Source organism: Dermacentor albipictus, chromosome 8, assembly GCF_038994185.2.
Source record: "Dermacentor albipictus isolate Rhodes 1998 colony chromosome 8, USDA_Dalb.pri_finalv2, whole genome shotgun sequence".
Lineage (NCBI taxonomy): Eukaryota > Metazoa > Arthropoda > Arachnida > Ixodida > Ixodidae > Dermacentor > Dermacentor albipictus.
In genome coordinates this window covers 47,813,723-47,835,303 of record NC_091828.1, presented here as the reverse complement: position 1 = coordinate 47,835,303, position 21,581 = coordinate 47,813,723, and the positions used below count along the sequence as shown (strand labels likewise).

General features: G+C 47.8%; 1 protein-coding gene across 1 annotated transcript in view; it reads right to left on the bottom strand.

Moving 5' to 3' along the window:
- Positions 1-21,581, bottom strand: part of LOC135910195 (fatty acid synthase-like) — a 181,493-nt gene that overhangs the window by 138,138 nt on the left and 21,774 nt on the right. Inside the window, exon 2 of the mRNA XM_065442247.2 lies at positions 13,430-13,598. Coding sequence (XP_065298319.2) covers positions 13,430-13,598 — 169 coding nt within the window. The remainder of the gene's footprint in view (positions 1-13,429; positions 13,599-21,581) is intronic.

The window sequence follows — 21,581 nt, the reverse complement described above, 5'->3', positions numbered from 1 at the left end:
TTTCACTGGAGCTTCTCGGTGGCCGTTCTGGCAACGCGCTGGGACACCTTTGCGTGACGCGACGTTTTACAATTCGTAGCAGCGAGGAAAGTTGTCTAACTTGAAATCGTGTAATCCAGCTTTGCGTCTGCACCAGTTTCTGCGATTAGAATGCTAACACGCCTAGACATCTGTCGCCGGCTGGCGTTCAAATTATGATGGAAAGGAAAATACTACAGTTTACATGAGTGATGTTCTTTAGAAGACATTAAAATCAAAGGAATCAGTATTTTTAGCTGTAATCATTTATGGCGGTCAAAAATAGTGTGGAGTGTTGATGAAACGCACCAAGCATCTCTAATTGATGGATATTGTTTCTTGGCGCAAGGGCCAGAAATGGCCAAAGAGCGCCATGACATTTGATTATGAATGGCAATGAGTATCGTTGAATATGGCGTGAAAAGACTGGCTGTATATTGGCCTAAAATATTCGCTATAAATGGTGTAAAATCTGTATCTATTAAAATAATGCCAATGAAAAGTGAGTTCTATGGTTGTAAAAGTACGTTGTGAATGAGTAGATACTAAAACGTGTTAATTTATAGCAGCACCAGTGCCTCTGCGGAGCCCTTCAGCGCAAGGGCTGCGAGGCATATGCTTTGTGAGTGATTCCATTGCAGCTACAGCCTCTAGGCAGAGGCTGTGCTACAAGTAGCCTGGCCAAATAATGTCTATTGTATTAGTTTCTTCTAAGAAGTTCAGTACTAATTTAAAATTAAATAGAGGGTCATTGCCTAAAAAGAAGACTGGGTGTAAAGGAACATTATGACGGTATAAGAATGGGAAGAACTTTTTTCTCTCCCTTTCTAATAATGGGCACTGAACGAGAACATGAAGGACTGTAAGTCTACTGCCACACCTAGTGCATGTTGGAGGGTTAGTTCCAGTTAGAATGTACGAATGAGTGCTATAGGTATGCCCAATTCTTAATCTACAGAGCAGTACTTCCTGATGTCTTGTTGTTTTCTCAGAAATCCAGTTCCCTATCTTTGGTTTGATTAAATGCAGTTTGTTGGATACCTGAGTGTCCCATTGCCTTTGCCAATATTTCCGTAGTTTATATTGTAAAATAGGCTTAAGGTCTGTGTAGGGTACAGGTATATTGAAGTTTGCGTCACAAAAAGCTACAGATGTAGCCCTTTCGTCAGCAGCTACGTTGCCCTCTATGCCTCTATGGCCAGGCACCCAACAAAGAACAATTATTTGGTTCGACATGTATGCTGAGCATAGAAGGTTGTAGACTTCATTAAGGATAGGGTTTTTGTGTTTTCGCATACTTGATATGCCATTAACAACGCTTAATGAATCTGTGAATATGACAGCCTTTATTATACCTGTTTGTTTTATATGTTTCACAGCAGAGAGGATCGCGTATGCCTCCGCTATGAAAATGCTGGTGTTTGGATTTAATGCACCGGACGTTGAGAACGACGGTCCGAGAGCTGCATAAGCTACACCATAAGTTGACTTTGAAGCGTCTGTATAAAACTCCGCGCAGGAATACTTAGCCTGGAGTTCGAGGAAGTGTGAATGTATGTGTACCTCAGGCGCATGTTTTGTTAATGCGACGAAAGACATATCACACTGGATATTCTGCCATTCCCAAGGTGGTGCAATGTTAGTGGGAGTCATTAGGACTGTTTCTCGATGTTGAATACCTGTTTCATGAGCTAGTTGTTCTAAGCGCACAGAGAGAGGAGCTCGAACAGATGGGCGGTTATGGTAAAGTCTTGCAGAAGATAAGTCAAGGACAGTTGAGTGACACGGATGTTCGTTATTCGATTTACATTTTAAAAAGTAGGAGAAGCTCAGATACGTTCTGCGCAGATGTAACGAGCATTCGTTCGCCTCCACATACAGACTTTCCACAGGGCTTGTCCTAAATGCGCCTGTTGCCAGCCGTATGCCTAGATTGTGGACTGGGTCGAGGATTCTGAGAGCACTATCCGATGCGGATTGGTACACCACGGCTCCATAGTCGAGGCGTGATCGTACAAGGCTCCTATATAGGCTAAGCAAACACCTCCTATCACTGCCCCAGTTTGTTCGAGAAAGTAGCTTCAGCAGGTTCATTGTCTTCAGGCACTTCGCTTTGAGATATTTCAAGTGTGGAATAAAATTAAGTTTTGAGTCCAAGATAATACCTAAAAATTTGTGTTCAAGGCTGACCGACAGTCGTTGTCCATTAAGGTGAATAGTGGGTCCTGGTGATATGCCTCTCTTGTTTGAGAAGAGAACACATGTGCTTTTTTGAGGGTTAAATTTAAAACCATTTTCTTCTGACCACTTTGAGAGTTTGTTTAGGCCGAGCTGTACCTGCCTCTCGCAGATGCTAAGATTGCACGATCTAAAAGCTATCTGTACATCGTCTACATAGACCGAGTAAAAGAGTGTGCGAGGTATGACGGTGTGTAAGGAGTTCATTTTCACAATAAAGAGAGTACAGCTCAGCACTCCACCCTGCGGTACACCTGTCTCCTGTACGAATGATCGTGACTCCACATTGCCAACTCTAACACGAAACGTTCTGTCAGACAGGTAGCTTTCAATAATGGTCAGCAGGTTGCCACGTATACCCATTCCAGAAAGATCCCGAAGGATCCCAAAGCGCCACGTGGTGTCATACGCCTTTTCCATATCAAGGAACACAGAAACGGCAAGCTGTTTGTGGATAAAGGCTTCACGGATGTACATTTCCATGCGGACAAGCTGGTCTGTCGTCGACCTGCCTTCCCTGAAACCGCATTGGTATGGGTCTAATATTTTGTTGGTTTCAAGATAGTGGAGCAAGCGTTTATTCACCATCTTTTCAAAGAGTTTGCATAGGCAGCTTGTCAACGCTATCGGTCTATAACTGTTTGCCAAGGAAGGGTCCTTACCCTGTTTCAAAATGGGAACTACAATGGCCTCTTTCCAGACAGAGGGAATCTGGCCAGAAGACCATATACCATTGTAAAGAAAAAGAAGAGTTTTTAGTGTTTCAGATGGCAAGTGTTTTAACATTTCATATATTATGCGGTCAGCGCCTGGGGCAGATTTGGTGCAGCCGTTTAGTGCTGCTTGAAGTTCTGCTATGCCAAATGGTCTATTATATACCTCACATTTTGCACTTTTTCGTACTAATGGCTGCCGTTCTATTCGTGTTTTATGTCTTTGAAATGTGTCAGAATAGTGTGACGAACTGGATATGCGTTCAAAATGTGCGCCTAGATAGTTCGCCTGGTCTTCCATACTATCTCCCTGTGTATTTACTAAGGGTAGCGAGTAAGGTTGTCGGCCTTTGATCCTGTGCACTCTATTCCAGACTTTTGTCTCATCCGTGTAGGAGTTAATTCCTGATATATATTTTTGCCAACTCTCTCTTCTAGCTTGTCGGCGCGTTCTCCTTCCCTGAGATTTGACATGCTTGAAATTAACAAGGTTTTCTACAGTTGGAGAATCGCGGAGCAACCCCCATGCTTTGTTCTGCTTTTTACGCGCGTTACGACACTCCTCGTTCCACCACGGAACACGGCGCTTGTTAGATGATCTCTTTGTTTCTGGGATACATTTGGTTGCGGCATCAATCAGAAAAAAGGTGAAGTATCGAACTGCACCTTCTAGGCTTAGAGCACAGATGTCAGTCCATGATATGAGAGTAATTTTTGAGAACTGTTCCCAGTCGGCTGAATCAGTTTTCCACCGAGGAAACTGTGGGGGACATTCTTTCATCTTCGGTGTAGACAGAATTATCGGGAAATGGTCGCTACCGTATGAATTTCCAATAACATTCCATTTAAGATCAGGTAAAAGGGTGGGAGATGCAATACTGAGGTCTATAGAGGAATAGGTTTTATGTGCAGTATTATAATATGTGGGTGCCTTACTATTCAAAAGGCATGCACCAAATGAAAAGAGAAACTGTTCAATCAGTCGACCTCGCACATCGCAATGAGAGTTGCTGTGCGAGGTTGTTGCCCATAGGTTGCTGTGTGCATTTAAATCTCCTAGAACCAAATAGGGTTCGGGTAATTGATCTATTTATGGAATTCATGTTTATGGAGCTGATAATGCGGAGGTATATACAGAGAGCAGACGGTAATAAGTTTGTTTAGAAGTATGGCTCGAACGGCCACTGCCTCTAGGGGCGTTTGTAGTTGTAGATGTTGGCACGCTATACCTTTGTCGATTATAATGGCTACACCGCCAGATGATGCGATGGCATCATCACGATCTTTACGAAAAATATCATAATGACGAAGAAAGTTAGTGTGTTTAGATTTAAGATGGGTTTCCTGTACACACAGCACTTTTGGAGTGAGTTCGTAGAGAAGTTCTTGAACATCATCAAGGTTTCTGAGGAGACCTCTGACGTTCCACTGCATAATTAGCGTGTCCATAATGAAGTTAATTTGGTGCTGTGTGTACGGAAATAGAAGTTATGCCTTAGATTACAGAGCTCTTTCGAGGCCCTGTAACCGGGGTTTTGCTTTTTCGGAAGCGCTCGAGGGAGCCTCGCCGCTCCTTAGGCGCTTGTTGCGCCTTGGGGGTAGGTGTAGTGTCCATTGCCTCTAGTGAGGCGCCGGACACGTGCTCTTGCGAGCGAGAAGTTACCAGCGAGGGTCCCACCTTGGAGGGCAAGACCCCTGCGCCCACCGGCCCGGAGGTCGATGGGGCTCCCTGAGGGATTTGGCTGCGCCGGCTGTTGCCAGCGCTGGAAGGGGCCGGGGAGGTTGGGGCAGCCTCGGCTGCGCCCACCTTCGAGGTCGTTGGCCCCGACTGCTGTGTTGGCGTAGCAGCGTCAGCTGCAGCCGCCGGGGGGGCGGATGGCGTCACTGCCGCCTCACTGGGTGTGGGTCGGACAGCCGCCGGAGACCGTTGTGGCGCTGCCCCCTGACGCGCCACTTCGGCGAAACTAGCCTTAGGAAGGTATGCAACCCGCCTGCGTGCCTCTTTGAATGATATGTTTTCTTTTACTTTGATAGTGACTATTTCTTTTTCTTTCTTCCAAGACGGGCATGACCGCGAGTATGCGGCATGCTCGCCATCACAGTTCACGCAGTGTGGAGCGTTTTCGCACGTTTCAGAGGCATGGTCACGGGAACTACATTTTGCACATGTCTGGCGGCCTCGGCAGTTCTGTGAGCTGTGGCCGAATCGCTGGCACTTAAAGCATCGTAGGGGATTTGGAATGTACGGTCTCACTCGGATTTTCACATACCCTGTCTCAATAGCGTCGGGTAGGTTGCTTGAGCCAAATGTAAGTATTAGGTGCATGGTATTGATTTCTTTTCCGTCACGTCTTATTTTAATTCTCTTAACATTGATCACATTCTGATCGTTCCAACCCTCTAGTAGTTCAGCTTCAGACAGTTCTAGCAGATCAGCATCCGATACAACGCCACGGGTAGTATTCATGGTACGGTGTGGGGTCACTGTGAGTGGAACACCCCCAAAAGATACAAGTTTGGACAGTTTTTCATATTGTTTCTGATCGCGGAGCTCTAGGAGAAGATCACCGCTAGCCATTTTCGATGCTTTGTATCCGGGACCGAATACTTCCGTCAGAGTTTTCGAGACAACGAAAGGCGAGATCATTCTTACTGTCTTCTCAGGCTTATCAGAGTGGATGACATGAAAGCGGGGAAAGTTCTGTGTACGATTGCCAAAAAACTTAAAGACATCTTCGGTGCGCCCTCGTTTCTGAGGGCGATCAGGAAGTTTGGGGAAAGAGGTTTCCATGAAAATGTATAAAATTCGGCAACAGCGCCGACCGCCCACCACGGAGCCCAACGAGGGGACGCTGCAGAGCTTGCATGCAAGTCTGCACGACGCCAGCCGTACGCCGTCACTATATCCAAATATGGTGTACCCAAGATTGGATAGCCACACAGGGTTAACCCTTGCCGCCAAGAAGAAGGAAGTAAATAGAAGAGAGAAGGAGACAGGAAAGGTAAAAAAGTGAGAGATAAAGACGAAGATTTGAGAAGAGAGAGACAGGAAAAGGCGACTGCCGATTTCCCCCGGGTGGGTCAGTCCGGGGGTGCCGTCTTTGTGAAGCAGAGGCCAAAGGGGTGTGTTGCCTCCGCCGGGGGGCCTTAAAGGTCCAAACACCCAGCATCGGCTCAACCCCCAGGATCCCCTTTTCCCCAGACACGGCTAAGCCGCGCACGGCTACACGCGGGAGGGTCCAACCCTCGTGTGCTCGGGTCCGTGGTGTCGCCACACACCAAACGCCTGCTGACGCAGACGCCCCTGCATCTCTAGCGCGCTGGCTTTTTTGCAGGCAATTCTTAAGCATATTACGGCGCAGTAGTGACGATGAATAATATGGCGGCAAATCTGTGAATTATGTAAATGACGAACCATTTATTGGACGAACTTGTGGCCCACAAGAGCAAGTTACACTCGGAAAAGCACAGCGATAGCAGCGAACACGGTCGGCGATCGTCGAGATCTGGTCTGCGGGGCAAGATCGTCGGCATTTGTACATGAATCCTCGAAGGTTCCACGATTATCGCTGGTGCCTACGTGTGTTCCAGAAAGTTTTACAAAATTTGCGTCGCGCCTACATGCGACCAAGTTACAAAAGGTAACAGCGGATAGAACCAGCGATAACATTCGAGAAACTTCCGATACAAGCAGGCGCGTTCTGCGCTGAGCTATCACATTTCTTAGATGGTGAAACGTGGTCCCTAAATAAATATAGACAAGTACAGCCTCCCTGATTTTTAATAATATAGCGCGAGCGTCGACTGAACTGCTTATAACAGCTTATAACGGCGATAAGCGTGCAACAAGGCGAGAGTTCGCGCACGAGCCTTGTTGCCTTGTTGCACTCGCCTTGTTGCACGCTCTTGTTGCACGCTTATCGCCGTTATAAAGCGCTCACCAGCAGTTCAGTCGACGCTCGCGCTATATTATTAAAAATCAGGGAGGCTGTACACTTGTGAATATATTATTCCGTTTAGTAGGGCCTGAAGGTCATAAGATCGAGCTGTTGCACTGGCGGTTCTCTCTTCGAATCCTGCATTCGGACAATTTCATTGACGTTCACTTATGAAACAGAAATCCTCTCTTGAGAACTTACCACACTATTCCGTATCGGGTGTGTTTCAAACCTCCTTCGTGTGCCGGTACCGGAGATTGTGTACCCTAGAAAAAGCTGCAACATTAAAATTAACATCACTTTCAGGTTTGGGCTTTAATGTTCTCAATTCGAAAGTGAGAATATTTAGGATCAAATGTCAGCCCTTTGCATAATGACATTCGTTTTCGGGCAGACATTCTCTAAGTTCTGAGCAATAACTTTGTGAAGAATGTAAGATGTCGTACGAGCAACCATAGTGGGGAAATAGAGTCCTGGAATGCCGTATTTCATATATAGTATAGCATGATATATATGCATAAATATAAGTGGAGCCTCACGACAATGACGGCTAAAATTCACTTGCGGGTCTATACAATTGCTAGCGCATAAAGTTATGTTGTCGGGTCAACAAGAGCCTCAATATTGCTTCTTTTTATTGAAGAAGTATAAAGAGCAGTAGAGACTAGTTTCAACCATTGCCGCAATCAAAGTTTTATCATTCCAGACTGCTCACTCTGCCGCAAATTCTAAAATCTGAAAGACGGGTAAAGTGTAATAATGTCATTCCAGACGTTGCATAATGGTGGCGGTAGAAGAATTCCAACGGAATGTTTTAACGACGGGTAAACTGTCGATCAAATTGGTGAATGTTTATAGGCACGGTAACGAAAGAGTTACAGTTTGCGCATAATTTCCAGCTTTGCTAATGCGGTAGTTGCAGAGCGCAGCTGAAATCACAAGAACGCAAATGCGCTAGGATCCCATTTTAGAAGTCCCGTCTAAGGTCTCTGGAAGAAATATCCAGATATTTATCTAGTAACTTAGGTAGAGTGACTAGACCACGTAGATAGGAAGTGAGTGTACCTGCACCGGAGACGGCTGAACTGCCAGACGTTTTTAGCGAGAAGATAATGGATGTCTTGCTGAGAATCAGGGCACTGTGAATAAATGTCGCTTCCAGCTCTTGAGGCTCGCCGCTATGCACCCTCCGCAAGACTTTGCCATTGCCTCATCAGCACTTTGGAGGCTAAGGGCTCAGCCTTCGAAACCATATCGCCCGCAAATAGCCATGCCAATTTAATGAAGCTGCTTCGTTTCTTTCTGTTATCTTTTTGTGGATGTTCTTTACTTGAGCTGGAATCCGAACTCCAAAATTGGCACTTAGCAGTTTGTTGTAGCTTAAGTCATGCGTTAGTTTCTGGCATGCATCGGCCATTCACTAGGGCCGTTGCGGTGAATACCCATTCTTGCATCTCAGGCGAAGTGCGGTCAAAACATTTACCACTCTGTTTTCAAACGCGGACTTTGAGCTGGCTTGCTCCCATGTAACAAAGCTCAGGCAGAAAATAAAGCTTGACTTCTTTGTCGCAATCTTCAGGTTTAAAAGGACTGACAACCAATTTTCTTGGTACCCATATTTTTTTTGTAGTGGAATGGAAAGCTTACCCGTCAGAGTGCCCAATCATGAAGTGCTAACGCGAAGACACCGTGGAAGATTTTTTATCAGAATTTTTTTGATCTGCAGTGAGGATGTAGTCATTCACTGGAAGCATGTGGAAAACGATGATAGGGTGAGGGTGATAGCGATTATGTGCCGTCATTAGTTGGAGGTAGACGAAAAGTGTTACCGTGCTGTAAAAAGTATGATTTCGTTTATTAAGTGGATCTTCCTGCGATTCATGTTTTCTAAATTGGTAAATGATATCTGCGATAATACCTGCGCGTTTTCGTGCTTTCCTGTCCAATTGATGGGCATTTAACCGGTCAAAATAAAACCAATCGGATCAAAAACGAAACGAGACCTTTACACGTGATACCTTCAGCGTGTTGCCGTAGCCACGCGTGCGTTTTTAATTTCCAAAGCAAAGAATAATGCGCGACTGTTTAATTATATACCAGCTGGAATTTTAAGCAGTTATAATGCACGAGTGTCTGATTATAAACCAGCTCCCACCTTAAGCAATAATTATTCTTTACTTAATAACAGTCGACTTACGTACAGTAATGTTATAGAATCCATCCGAAGTAAAAAGATTTCACCGCCAGGACTTGCACGTTACTGGTTTTTGAGACTTTCTTTGAGAAATTATAATTTTAATCCCTACTTCAATCGAGAATGGCGTGCTCGATTCTGTCACTATAAATCATCGTAATTTCATTTCCATCAACGACTCACAACACATTTTGATCAGTTGTCAGTTCATTTAAGTTTCGGCAGCGCTATGAGAACAAGACTGCATCTACCTCTGATGTACTTTGAGAGCTGTTGGAGAGTATACGACAAAAATACTCTGGCTGAAACAGCATCTGCTCCCTGCAATAGACATACATGTGTACTCAACAATAGCCTCCTTTATACACTCTGTGCTTGCCGGTTGACCGCAAAATGGCCGTCATCTACTGAACCAACGCTTACAGAGGGTTAAAATCAGCATATGGAGGGTAGCTACAATCTTCACCAGGCGCTAGGGGACAGATACGGCGTTGCCGCCATAGAGTTTCATACAATAATTACTAGAGTGAACTCTGGCGCAACCCGCCGTGGTTGCTCAGTGGCTATGGTGTTAGGCTGCTGAGCACAGTGTCGCGGGATCGAATCCCGGCCACGGCGGCCGCATTTCGATGGGGGCGAAATGCGAAAACACCCGGGTACTTAGATTTATGTTCACGTTAATGAACCCCAGGTGGTCAAAATTTGCGGAGTCCTCAACTACGGCGTGCCTCATAATCGGAAAGTGGTTTTGGCACGCAATACCCCATAATTTAACTATGGTGCTGCAGTCGCTGTACCACCATGGAATGATGAGAAGTACATGGATTTGTCTGATCTTCGTGCCTGCGGGTTCAGGCGTTCTTGTGGCTTTTATATTACGCTAGATAAATATTATTCCCGTAATTTTCCGCACGATCGATACTCTTCGAAGTGCAGAAGACGCCGCGAGTATGCACAATTGCTATTAACTGCAGTGATTGAGCTTGTGCAGGTGGCTAAATCGAAGTGCGCCAAGCGTCTTAACGCATTGGCATGCCTGCGATAAATTCATAAGGGCGCTTCACAGGCTTGTTGATACATGCGTATGATCACACACTCTTTTCCGGCTTGTAGCCAAGCCGGAACTTAACGAAGAAAAAGCGGTCCGTGGCTTAATGGTTCCAATATCAGGCTTCTCTGTAGGAGCTCCTGTGTTCGAATCCTGCCGTCGGACAATTTTAATTATGTTTTTTAAATTATTTATTACGCAGTACGTTGTTGAAAATGACCAGTTTACAAAGTGAGAAAGTCGTTTCAATCCAAAAGAACGAATATCAGGCGAATTCATGTACTTCCGATAATTCCCATGCCGCTACAACCACTCTCACTGCAGATCCCGTAGACACCAGCGCCAGAGTTCCCTCTAGTAATTATTGTAAGAAACTCTATGGTTGCCGAAGAGTAGCGGCAGCAGCCGACAAAAGTTGTTTGCGCTCTTCATATAAAAAAGCTTTTGAATGGCGGCTGCGGCAGGTAGCAGGCTACTTCCTTTTTTGCAGGACGTAGAATTCATCTTGGCAACGCCGTTGGAAATGCTTTCTATTGCCCTTAAAGGCCAAATGCAACAAAATTTTTTACCGCTTAAAAGACCAGTTTCAGATAGACATGCAGAAGCCTCAGTGGAAAATCGTACCCTTGAAATACAGGCCAATTTCTCAGAAAGCGCTCGCAGAAATCTATGTATTTCATACCGAAAGCAAAAAAGACAAAAAACGCCGCCACTGTCGCCCAGCTGAAGTGACGCACCGTGAACAATGTGGAGAACAAGCGCCCTCGCTGTGTGATTTCCTTCCTAGCATTCCGTTCCGGTGTGTAAGCGAACAGGTTTCACACGTCCGGCAGCCACAGAGAATGCGAAGTATTCTCCGAGTCCAGCCGATTTTCTGTTTCTGGTTGTGCACGTTCGACGGCAGGGCGTCAATGCGTTCTGCCTGCGCTCGAAGAGCGCATTCGGTTGGCCAAGCTAGTCTGGCTTAATGCGGACGCAATTCACGCGTGGCACAGTTAGGCTGCATCGGCGAAAATTGGATCATCTACAGTCTAGTGTGGCTGGCGTGGGAGTAGAACACGTCCTATCGCACGCCGGAGCAGCTGGAACAGGATGCATCGCGAGCTAGCTTGGCGGACCAATCAGATTGCTGTTCGGGTTCACTAAAGCACGCCTGTTGCGTTTGTGCCTTCGACAAAGAAGCGATCGCGCGCTGCGCACTTCTCCACTAGCGCTGTGGCAACTAGAACCCCTCCACACACGTTTTCGCCGACCAGGTTAAGTACCGCCAACCGACACTCCTCCTCCGCGCACTTTCCTCGCTCACTCCCTCAGCTTCTGGCGTCAAGCGGAACTTGCGTAGTCCCAGCGCATTTATGCGGAAGCGACGTCACTTCTGCATAGAAGTGCGAGCGTGCAGCAAGGGAAAATTCAGGAACCGAAAATCCCGGCAGCGGTGCGTCCGGAAACGGAAAGCCCGGAAGCGGAAATCGCACAAGCGGAACTGGTATATGAGCGACGACTCAGGAAACAGCGATACATATTGAAGGTTGGCGCTCCTACTTCTAGTACACTGTAGCACTACATAGCAAAAGAAAAGAAAAGCGGCGTTGGCGCGTGGATGGATTGGCTTTCGGTGCAAGAACTGATCCCTGTTCTGCTGCGGGTCCCGTTTCAAGCGCCGGCTAAAGAATTAGCGATTTTAGCGACTCTGGCATGACGTATATGACTTTAGCGGCCGCTGCCCGGTACGCTGGAGGCGCTGGACTCGTCGACCAATCAGGTAACTACTGCCATCTGATGTAAAGGGTGATAAATAGTGGAGGCTTGACACAGGCTCGGTGTTAAGCACGCGTAAACTCACGGCACGACAGGCCGGACTGCGCGGCCGTGATGAAGCTGAACCCAGTTTCGTTCTGGCAGCGTTGCCAGTTGGTTCTTTATTCTTTGGCATTGCATTGCTGCATGGCTTGCTGCCGAATCTACATCAGGGCTGCCCTCCACTTCCTCGCTCGTGACAAATGCAGCATGCGTTTCCTGTTCGGTTCTGGCGCTGTGTCAGAAAGGCTTTCGTTCGTCTACTTCAACGCAACCGATGTAGAGATGCGCGAAGTGTCTTGAAGATGATGCACCACGGGTAATGATCGCTTGAAAATATCGACCCTGAATACAACTTCCCTTTGCTTTTCGTGCGCCATCGCGGCTTATAGTACTCATGGCAATCCCTTAAAAGCGTTTATCAAACTGTTCTTGATGGTTAAGTGACTGTGGTGTTGAAATGTAACTTGTGGAGCTTCGTCAACTGCAGTTTACATAATTAGTGCGCGTTGGCTTCTCCGCGTTGCACTTGCCAGCTGCGCTGGGCTGCACGCTTGCGCTCTGAAAGCTGGGACAGTAAATATGTGTTCGGGCTTTCTATACTCAGCGTTGTGCACTGCGCAACTATTGCTCGTGTTCGAGTACGTATTCCAACACCTAACGGCCACGCAACGCATCAGCATTCTAGCGACAGCTCAAATGACGAACGCAACAGGGAGAACGCTCGCCCAGAGAAACGTCCGTCAACATGCAAATGATGAGCGAGCAATGCGCCTGGCTGCGTAGGCGCGACATGACGCAACTGAAAGCTCACCAGTTCAATTTGCGCCATATCCGCACCGCTACAGCTTTGCCGCCAGGTGCATGCGTCGTCGGCATAGGCGTTATATTGCTACGGGATAGTATTTCCAATGACGAAGAGCCGAGCAGTAAGAAGACGACGACGACGATTAGAAGCTAGCGCGGGCTGTTGCCTCTTGGCCAAGCGCAGCGTATTTTATTGTAAATATACTTGTACATAGCTTTTTGTCTGCGTCTTCCTCCGTAACATATCTGGTGGAGGTGGACGTTCCCTGTACCTCATCACGGAGCTTCGCAGTGGACGGTACGTCGAGCCTTCCTTCATGGCTCCCGGCGACGACAACCCGACTCCGCCGGCTCCGACACCTGCTGCCACTTCGACGACCTACATCACTCTCCCCGCTCCCCGTGATCCTGGCGTATTCTCGCGCAAAGATGGGGAAGACGTCGATGACTCGATCAGCCTGTACGAACACGTCAGCCACAATAACCCGTGGGACCATACTATTATGCTCGCCAACGTAGTATTTTACCTCGGTGGCACACCTAGAGTTGGTATCGCACGCACGAAGATGAGCTCAACAGTTGGGATTCACTTAAGACACAGCTTCGAGACTTGTTCAGCAACCCCTACGGTCACCAACGTGCCGCGCAGAAGGCAACAGAGCCCTATGTCACGTACATTCAGGACGTCTTGGCTCTGTGCCGCAACGTTGACACCCACATGACTGAGTCCGACAAGGTTGCCCACATCCTCAAAGGCATTGCCGATGACGCCTTCAACTTGCTCGTTTGCAACAAGGTAGCGACGGTAGATGCTGTTATAAAAGACTGCCGCCGCCTGGAACTCGCTAAAAGCCGACGTATTGACCAGCAGTTTGCCCCTCTGCCCAACACCCCAGCGACATCTTCCTGTGCCGACACTCCTCGTCCCAACAACACTGCTGATGTTACCAGGATCGCCCGGCGTGAGATCGAGGCCGCCTATCCGGCTGCCTTCGACTCCAGTCACACCAACACATCTGCAGTCACGATCTCACTGATCCAGGCAGTTGTCCGCCAAGAGTTCGAAAACATGGGTCTTTACACCATCTACTCGGCCCATTGTCCTGACACCTGCACGGCTTCTTCGATTCCACCCCGCCCCGCATCTTCTTACCCACCACGTTTCCGCAACCCATCTGAATGGCGCACTGCTGACGACAAGCCCATTTGTTTCCGCTGCCATCGAATCGGGTACATTTCTCGGCACTGTCGCAGTCGCTGGAGTTCCCCGACCCGGCCTACTTATACTGCCTACTCTCGCCCCCCAGGTGGCCCTTCTCGTCCCTATGCCGCACGCTCCGATAACGCCGCCGCTGATTCTCCTGCACCGAACCGCTCCTATTCTCGTTCGCCTTCGCCCCAACGACGACAATCTCGCTCTCCCCAGCCCCATCGCTCCTATTCTCTGACTCCCTTCGGACGCCGCTCCCAGCGGGAAAACTAGACGATGCAGCGCCTCAAGGTGACGCTGCATTGCTCCCTACGCCACGAAATCCTCTACTGACGTTGCCCACTCATCTAAACCTTCTTGACGTGCAAGTCGACGGTGTTTCTGTGTCTGCACTCATAGACACTGGGGCGCATTTGTCCGTAATGAGCGCTGACCTTCGTAACCGGCTGAAGAAAATTATCACGCCCGCCATGACGCCTGTTGTCCGTGTCGCCGATGGCGGAACAGCCCCTGTAATTGGTATGTGTACCGCCCGCGTCTCCTTCGCCGATCGCTCAACAATCGTGCTATTCACAGTCATCGCTCACTGTCCCCACGACATCATCCTCGGCTTAGACTTCCTCTCCGCACATTCTGCTCTCATCGATTGTTCCGCCAGTACTCTCCGCCTTGACCTGCCTGTTCTGGATCCCGCTGAACCATACCCTACACGCCTCAGTTCCGTCGACTTCTTTCGCTTGCCACCTTCGGCACTGACTTACGTTGACTTTGTGTCATCCCCACCAGTCCCCGACGGTCACTACATCGCGGCTCCTATGCAAGACGCCCTCCTTACACACGGCATCACAGTACCTCATGCAGTTTTATCTATTACGGCGAATTGCGTCTGCCTGCCAGTGGTCAATTTTTCGCTTGACGACAGAAGTGCTGCCACGCGGGATGTCCCTGGCCCAACTTTGCTCATTCGAGGATCACTCTGCAGCATCGATTTCAGTAGACGACCATTCAGCCGAACCTCCTCTACCGTCGCAGTCGGCAACTTGTACCATCGCCAACTTGCAGAAAATGATTGCTCCCGACATGCCTTCCGAGCACGCTCGTGCGCTCTACCGCATGCTGATTTCCTACCAAGATATTTTTTACTTTAACGATCGTCCTTTGGCCCAAACAACAGCTGTCAAACATCGCAATAATACCGGCAATGCCCCTCCTATTCATCGCCGCCCGTATCGAGTATCACCGGTTGAGCGTCAAGTTATTCACACCGAAGTTCGCAAAATGCTTGCCAGGAACATTATTGAACCGTCATGTAGTCCATGGGCGTCACCTGTTGTGCTAGTAAAAAAGAAGGATGGCTCATGGCGCTTTTGCGTGGATAGTCGGCACCTTAACAAGGTTACCAAAAAGGACGTGTATACCCTACCTCGGATTGATGACGCCCTTGACTGCCTCCACGGTGCTCGCTATTTCTCCTCTATTGACCTTCGCTCCGGCTATTGGCAGATTGCCGTGGACGATCTCGACCGTGAGAAGACTGCCTTTGTAACACCCGACGGTCTTTATCAATTCAAAGTGATGCCGTTCGGTCTATGTAACGCTCCTGCCACTTTTGAACGCATGATGGACTCGCTTCTTCACGGTTTCAAATGGTCCATTTGCCTGTGCTACTTGGACGACGTTATAGTATTCTCCCCAACATTCGCTACGCACCTCGAGCGCCTCTCAGCAGTCCTGGACGTTTTTCGGCGAGCCGGTCTGCAACTCAACGCATCGAAGTGCCAATTCGGCCGTTGCCCGATTACCATCCTTGGACATCTCGTTGAGGCGAACGGAGTGCAACCGGACCCAGGCAAGATCCATGCTGTTACGCACTTCCCTGTTCCAAAGTGTGTCAAGGATGTGCGCAGTTCATCGGCCTTTGCTCGTACTTCCGCCGTTTCGTGAAAAATTTCGCGGCCATAGCAGGACGACTAACCGAGCTTTTGAAAAAAGGCGCCCCTTTCCAGTGGGGCGATAACGAGGCCTCTGTATTCTCGCTTCTAATCGACCTTCTCACAACACCTCCCGTTCTGGCCCATTTTGATCCTTCTGTGCCTACCGAAGTCCGTACTGATGCCAGTGGTCACGGAATTGGCGCAGTAATGGCACAACGCCAGCGTGGCCACGACCGTGTTATCGCTTACGCCAGCAGGCTCCTCTCACCCGCGGAGCGCAACTATTCCATCACTGAGCGTGAGTGTCTGGCCCTAGTTTGTGCGGTTGTGAAGTTCCGCCCATACTTATATGGCAGACCCTTTTCCGTTGTCACACACCATCACGGGCTTTGCTGGTTATGCTCATTGAAAGACCCTTCAGGAAGACTTGGTCGCTGGGCCTTACGACTACACAAGGACGCTGACTGCCTGTCTCGCTACCCGGTAGACGAGCCTGACGACGCCGACAGTAGTACCGCCGACGGTATTTTCTCTGTGTCTGCCTTCGCTAACATCGCCGATGAGCAGTACCGAGACCTATCGCTGCGAGTACTCATGGAGCGTCTGCGCTCTACACCTACCGACGCATCCGTTCGCCGATATGTCCTCCAGGGCGGCATTCTGTACCGAAGGAACTTCCACCCTGATGGCCCTGATCTTCTTCTTGTCGTGCCAAAACATCTACGACAGACTGTGCTCTTTGAGATGTATGACGCACCCACTGCAGGACATCTTGGGGTAACCCACACGTACGACCGCGTCCACCGCCGCTTCTATTGGCCTGGTCTCGCTCGCTCCGTCTGACGCTATGTTGCTGTCTGTGATGCCTGCCAGCGTCGGAAAGCACCTCAGGTGCTACCTTCCGTTTATCTACAGCCGATCACCGTCCCTGTGGAACCGTTCTTTCGTGTTGGATTAGACCTCCTCGGTCTCTTTCCCACGTCATCCTCTGAGAACAAATGGGTAGCCGTCGCAACTGATTACGCCACCCGATACGCTATCACGCGAGCTCTCCCTACCAGTTTCGCCACTGACGTCGCGGACTTTCTTTTGCGTGACATTATCTTAGTGCATGGCGCCCCGCGACAGCTGCTTACTGACCGTGGTCAGTAAGTCAGAAAGTTATTGCCGACATTGTGCATTCCTGCTCTATTCAACACAAGCTGACTACCTCATACCATCCTCAAACCAATGGCCTGACAGAGCGGCTAAACCGTATTCTTACCGACATGCTGTCCAAGTACGTGTCGAAGGACCACCACGACTGGGACGTGCCCTTCCTTACGTCACATTTGCTTATAATTCTTCCCGGCACGACACCACCGGATTTTTTCCATTTTATCTACTCTACGGTCGCGAACCGACCTTGCCCCTTGACACGGCACTTCCTCCTGCTGCGATCTCAACAACCGAGTATGCGCGCGACGCCCTCGCCCTCGCCGACCAGGCACGCCAGCTTGCCCGTGCTCAACTGACGGACTCGCAAACCAAGCAGCAGCGTCAGTACAACGCCCGCCACCGTGACGTACAGTTTTCACCTGGTGCAGTCGTGCTCCTGTGGTCGCCCTCTCGTCACGTCGGACTTTCCGAAAAGCTCCTTTCGCGATACACAGGGCCCTACCGCGTGCTGCGCCAGGTGACGCCTGTGACGTACGAAATTACTCCTGTGAGCTCAACCTCGTCATCTACTCTATCATCTACTGATGTCGTACACGTTAGTAGGCTCAAGACCTACTACACTGCGTCAGACTCCGGCCTTTAGTCGCTCTGGGACGGTGCTTTTGCCGCCGGGGGTAGTGCTATGGTATAGTACTACCATTGACGAAGAGCCGAGCAGTAAGAAGACGACCACGACGATTAGAAGCTAGCGCGGGCTGTTGCCTCTTGGCCAAGCGCAGTGTATTTTATTGTAAATTTACTTGTACATAGCTTTTCGTCTGCTTCTTCCTCCGTAACAATATAATAGCTCTTAATAAAAAGATAGGCAATTACCAGCCCTGCGGCTTTGCCAAGATAACTTTGAGAGTATATGCTAGACATTTAGAGCAATTTAGCCCAAGTGAAATTTTATGGCTGTTAGCCGTTAAGCTTTCTTCTCAGCTGTATCACCCGAAATGCAAAGCTCAGGTTCACGAAGTGAAGCATTCATGCTGGAGTCGTAGACACAAGCAAGTATTGTGGCGATTTTAACTAATCAAGTAAAATGTATTAGCACGGGTAATATCGCTAAGACTGCGTCATCGTCTGATATAGCTGTCTGTATGATTGAAAGTTTAATTTTTGCATCGAGTTGGTACATCACACATGCAGCTTCTTCAACTTACAGTGAAAGCTTACAAGGGCTCGTTCTAGTTTAGACATCAGAAACGTGCGCGTAAGAAGTAATTTTTGGCTAACGGTAGGCTGTCCTGGAATGCGAAGTGCAGTAATCCTATAGCTGCGAGTACTCTTGTCTTGTAAGATTCGTTCTTTGTTCGTGTGTATGTCATTTAATAGGACGGGCAGAACAGCACATTGATGTTTATTTTACAAAAAACATGACATACTGTTGTGGGGCGAACTGCTGGCTAGACGGGCAAAAACGCTACCAGGAGTATCTTTTCATTAGATTCCTGCCGAATATCTTCTGCGGGATGCACGGCTCAAGGCAGTTTACCGCGATTAATGTAGCCCAGATACAGATTCCAGTAAAAAAGAAGAGTCTGCATCAAGCATTATAAAGACGAAGTTGATTTTATGGGTAGGAAGAGGCGTCACCTCAAGAGGGGCGTTGTGCCAACGCCGTTTCCGGACATTACGTCAGAAGTGCAGTGCCAATCTACGCGTATGTAACAGACGCGCACCCACGCACACTCACCATTCAGACTACCAACCCACGGAAAAGGGAGGGAAAGTGGATGAGGAACCCAGTCGAACAGAGACGCTAATGCAGGTAAAAAGACGCGACAACGAGGAAGAACCCGAGCATACTCGTCTTTCAGACAAGGAACCAACGGAAATGCGGGAAAACAGTGATTCAACCATTTTAGGAGAGACAACAATGTAGATTCAAAGCGGCTACACCGAGGAAGAACCACACGAGCAATAATCTTCCATTGTCATGCATGGGGACAACACGCGCTATCAAGTACTTTTGATGAGCTTCTTAACCATCACTGTGAAATGATTGCGCACCAAGAAACACAGGCGTACGAGGGGGGGGGGGTCTCATGTCTCTTTGAAGAGAAGAAAGGAAGGTGGATGAGACAAGAAAAAGAATCGAACGAAAGAATTGGTGGGCTCCAGAAAACTGCCGGTAGTAAAAACGCAAAATAATAAAAAATAACCGATGATTATGATACGCCATAATGCGCAATTTCTGGTCAGCTTTATATGTGTTTCAATTTCGCCATATATTGACGCATCGCACCGATCAGTGCAGCGACTTGCAAAGCCACGACACATGGCGACATACAGCTCTACGCAGCTAACTTTAGCCAGAGCTTAAAAATATGCGAATCTCACGTAGCTGGACTTAACTAAGGCAGAGTTGTTTGCCCTCACTTGGGTATACTCAGATAACTTCTTTCATTGTGCCTAAATAACGAATTAGTCTTAATTAAGTGTTAAACTACTCACATGTTCATCATTATCATCATCAGCAGCAGCCTATTTTTATGTCCACTGCCGGACGAAGGCCTCTCCTCGCGATCTACAATCACCCCTATCCTGCGCCAGCCGACTCCAACTAGCACCCACAAATTTCCTGATTTCGTCGCACCACCTAGTCTTCTGCCGTGCTCTACTGCGCTTCCCTTCTCTTGGTACCAATTCTGTCACCCTAATGGTCGAACGGTTATGTACTCTACGCATTACATGACCTGCCCAGCGCAATTTTTTTTCTTCTCATGTCAATTAGAATGCCGCGTCTATACCGATTTGCTCTATGATCCAAACCGCTCTCTTTCTGTCTCTTAAAGTTATGCCTAGCATTCTTCGTTCCATCGCTCTTTGGGCAGTCCTTAATTATTTCTCTAGTTTCTTTGTCAGTCTGCAGGTCTCTGCCCGATATGTCAGCAACGGTAAAATGCACTGATTGTATACCTTCCTTTTCAGTGATAACGGTAAGCTTGCAGTCAGGAGCTCACGATGTCTGCCGTATGCGATGCTGTATACTGTTGAGGTTCTTAATAATTTGTTGTAACTGGTGTGCAGTGTTGCTGAGTAGAACAATATCATCGGCAAACCGAAGGTTGGTGAGGTATTCGCCGTCGATCCTTACTCCGAAGCCTTGCCAGTTTAATAGCTTGAATATTTCTTCCAAGCACGAAGTGAATAGCATTGGAGAGATTCTGTCTACTTGTCTGACCCCTTTCCTTATAGGTGTCTTTCTGCTTTTCTTGTGTAGAATTAAGGTGACTGTGGATCTGTAGATATTTTGCAAGGTATTACGTAAGCGGTCTGGTACTCCTTTATTACGCGATGCCTCTAATATTGCTTGTATCTTTAATGAATCAATCACTTTTTAGTAATCTATAAGATCCATATAAAGAGGCTTATTGTGCTTAGTGGATTTCTCGATAAACAGAATAATGACATGGATGTGAGCCATTGTAAACAATCCTTTTCTGAAGCCCGCCTGTTCCCTTGGTTGATTAAAGTCCAGTGTTGCCCTTATCCTATAGGAGATTATTTTGGTAAATATTTTGTATAATACTGGGAGTAAGCTAATATGCCTATATTTTTCAGTTCTTTACCTTTTCTAATTTAGTGGATTAGTATAATGTTCGCATTCTTCCAGTTTTCGGGACACTTGCAGTCGATAGACAGTTCGTACAGAGAGCCGCCAATTTTCCTAGCATTATTTCTCCTCCATGTTTGATTAAATCAACTTTTATTCCATCCTGTACTGCCACTTTTCCCCGTTTCATGCCCTGCAAGGCCCTTCTGACCTCATCTCTAGTTATAGTAGGAGTTTCCGAACAGAATACTACCGAGTCCTCTGGGTACTGTACAGGTGAGTGCAGAATTCTTCCGCTTCATATTTTATACCATCTAAATTTGTGATGACATTACCCTGTTTGTCGTTCAGTGCATGCGTCTTGGTTTGTCATATGCCAAGTTTCCTTCTCACTGATTTCAGGCTGCGACCATTTTTGACGGCTTCCTCAGTGTTTCTCACGTTATAATTTCGAATATCGCTTATTTTCGCCTTGATGATTAGTTTCGACACTTCCGTGAATTCTATCTTATCTCTTGAGTTAGACACGTTCATTCTTTGTCGTTTCTTTGTTAGGTCCTTCGTTATTTGGGCGAGCTTGCTTACTGGTTGCCTTGGTGCCTTACCTCCCACTTCAGTTGCTGCCTCTGAAGCAAGCCTCCTTGCGATTTCATTCATTACCTCTATGTCATCATCTTTATCATCTCTCTGTTCTGAGGCTGCAAATTATTTGCAAGTACCAGCCTAAATTTGTCTGCTTTTACCCTTACCGCATCTAAGCTGACGTGTTTCTTCTTGACCAATTTTGCTCTTTCTCTCTTCAAATTGAGGTGAACCCTAGCCCTCACTAACCTATGATCACTGCACTTTACCTTACCTGTCACTTCTACATCCTGCACTATTGGGATCGGTACAAAGCATGACATCAATTCCATTCTTTGTTTGA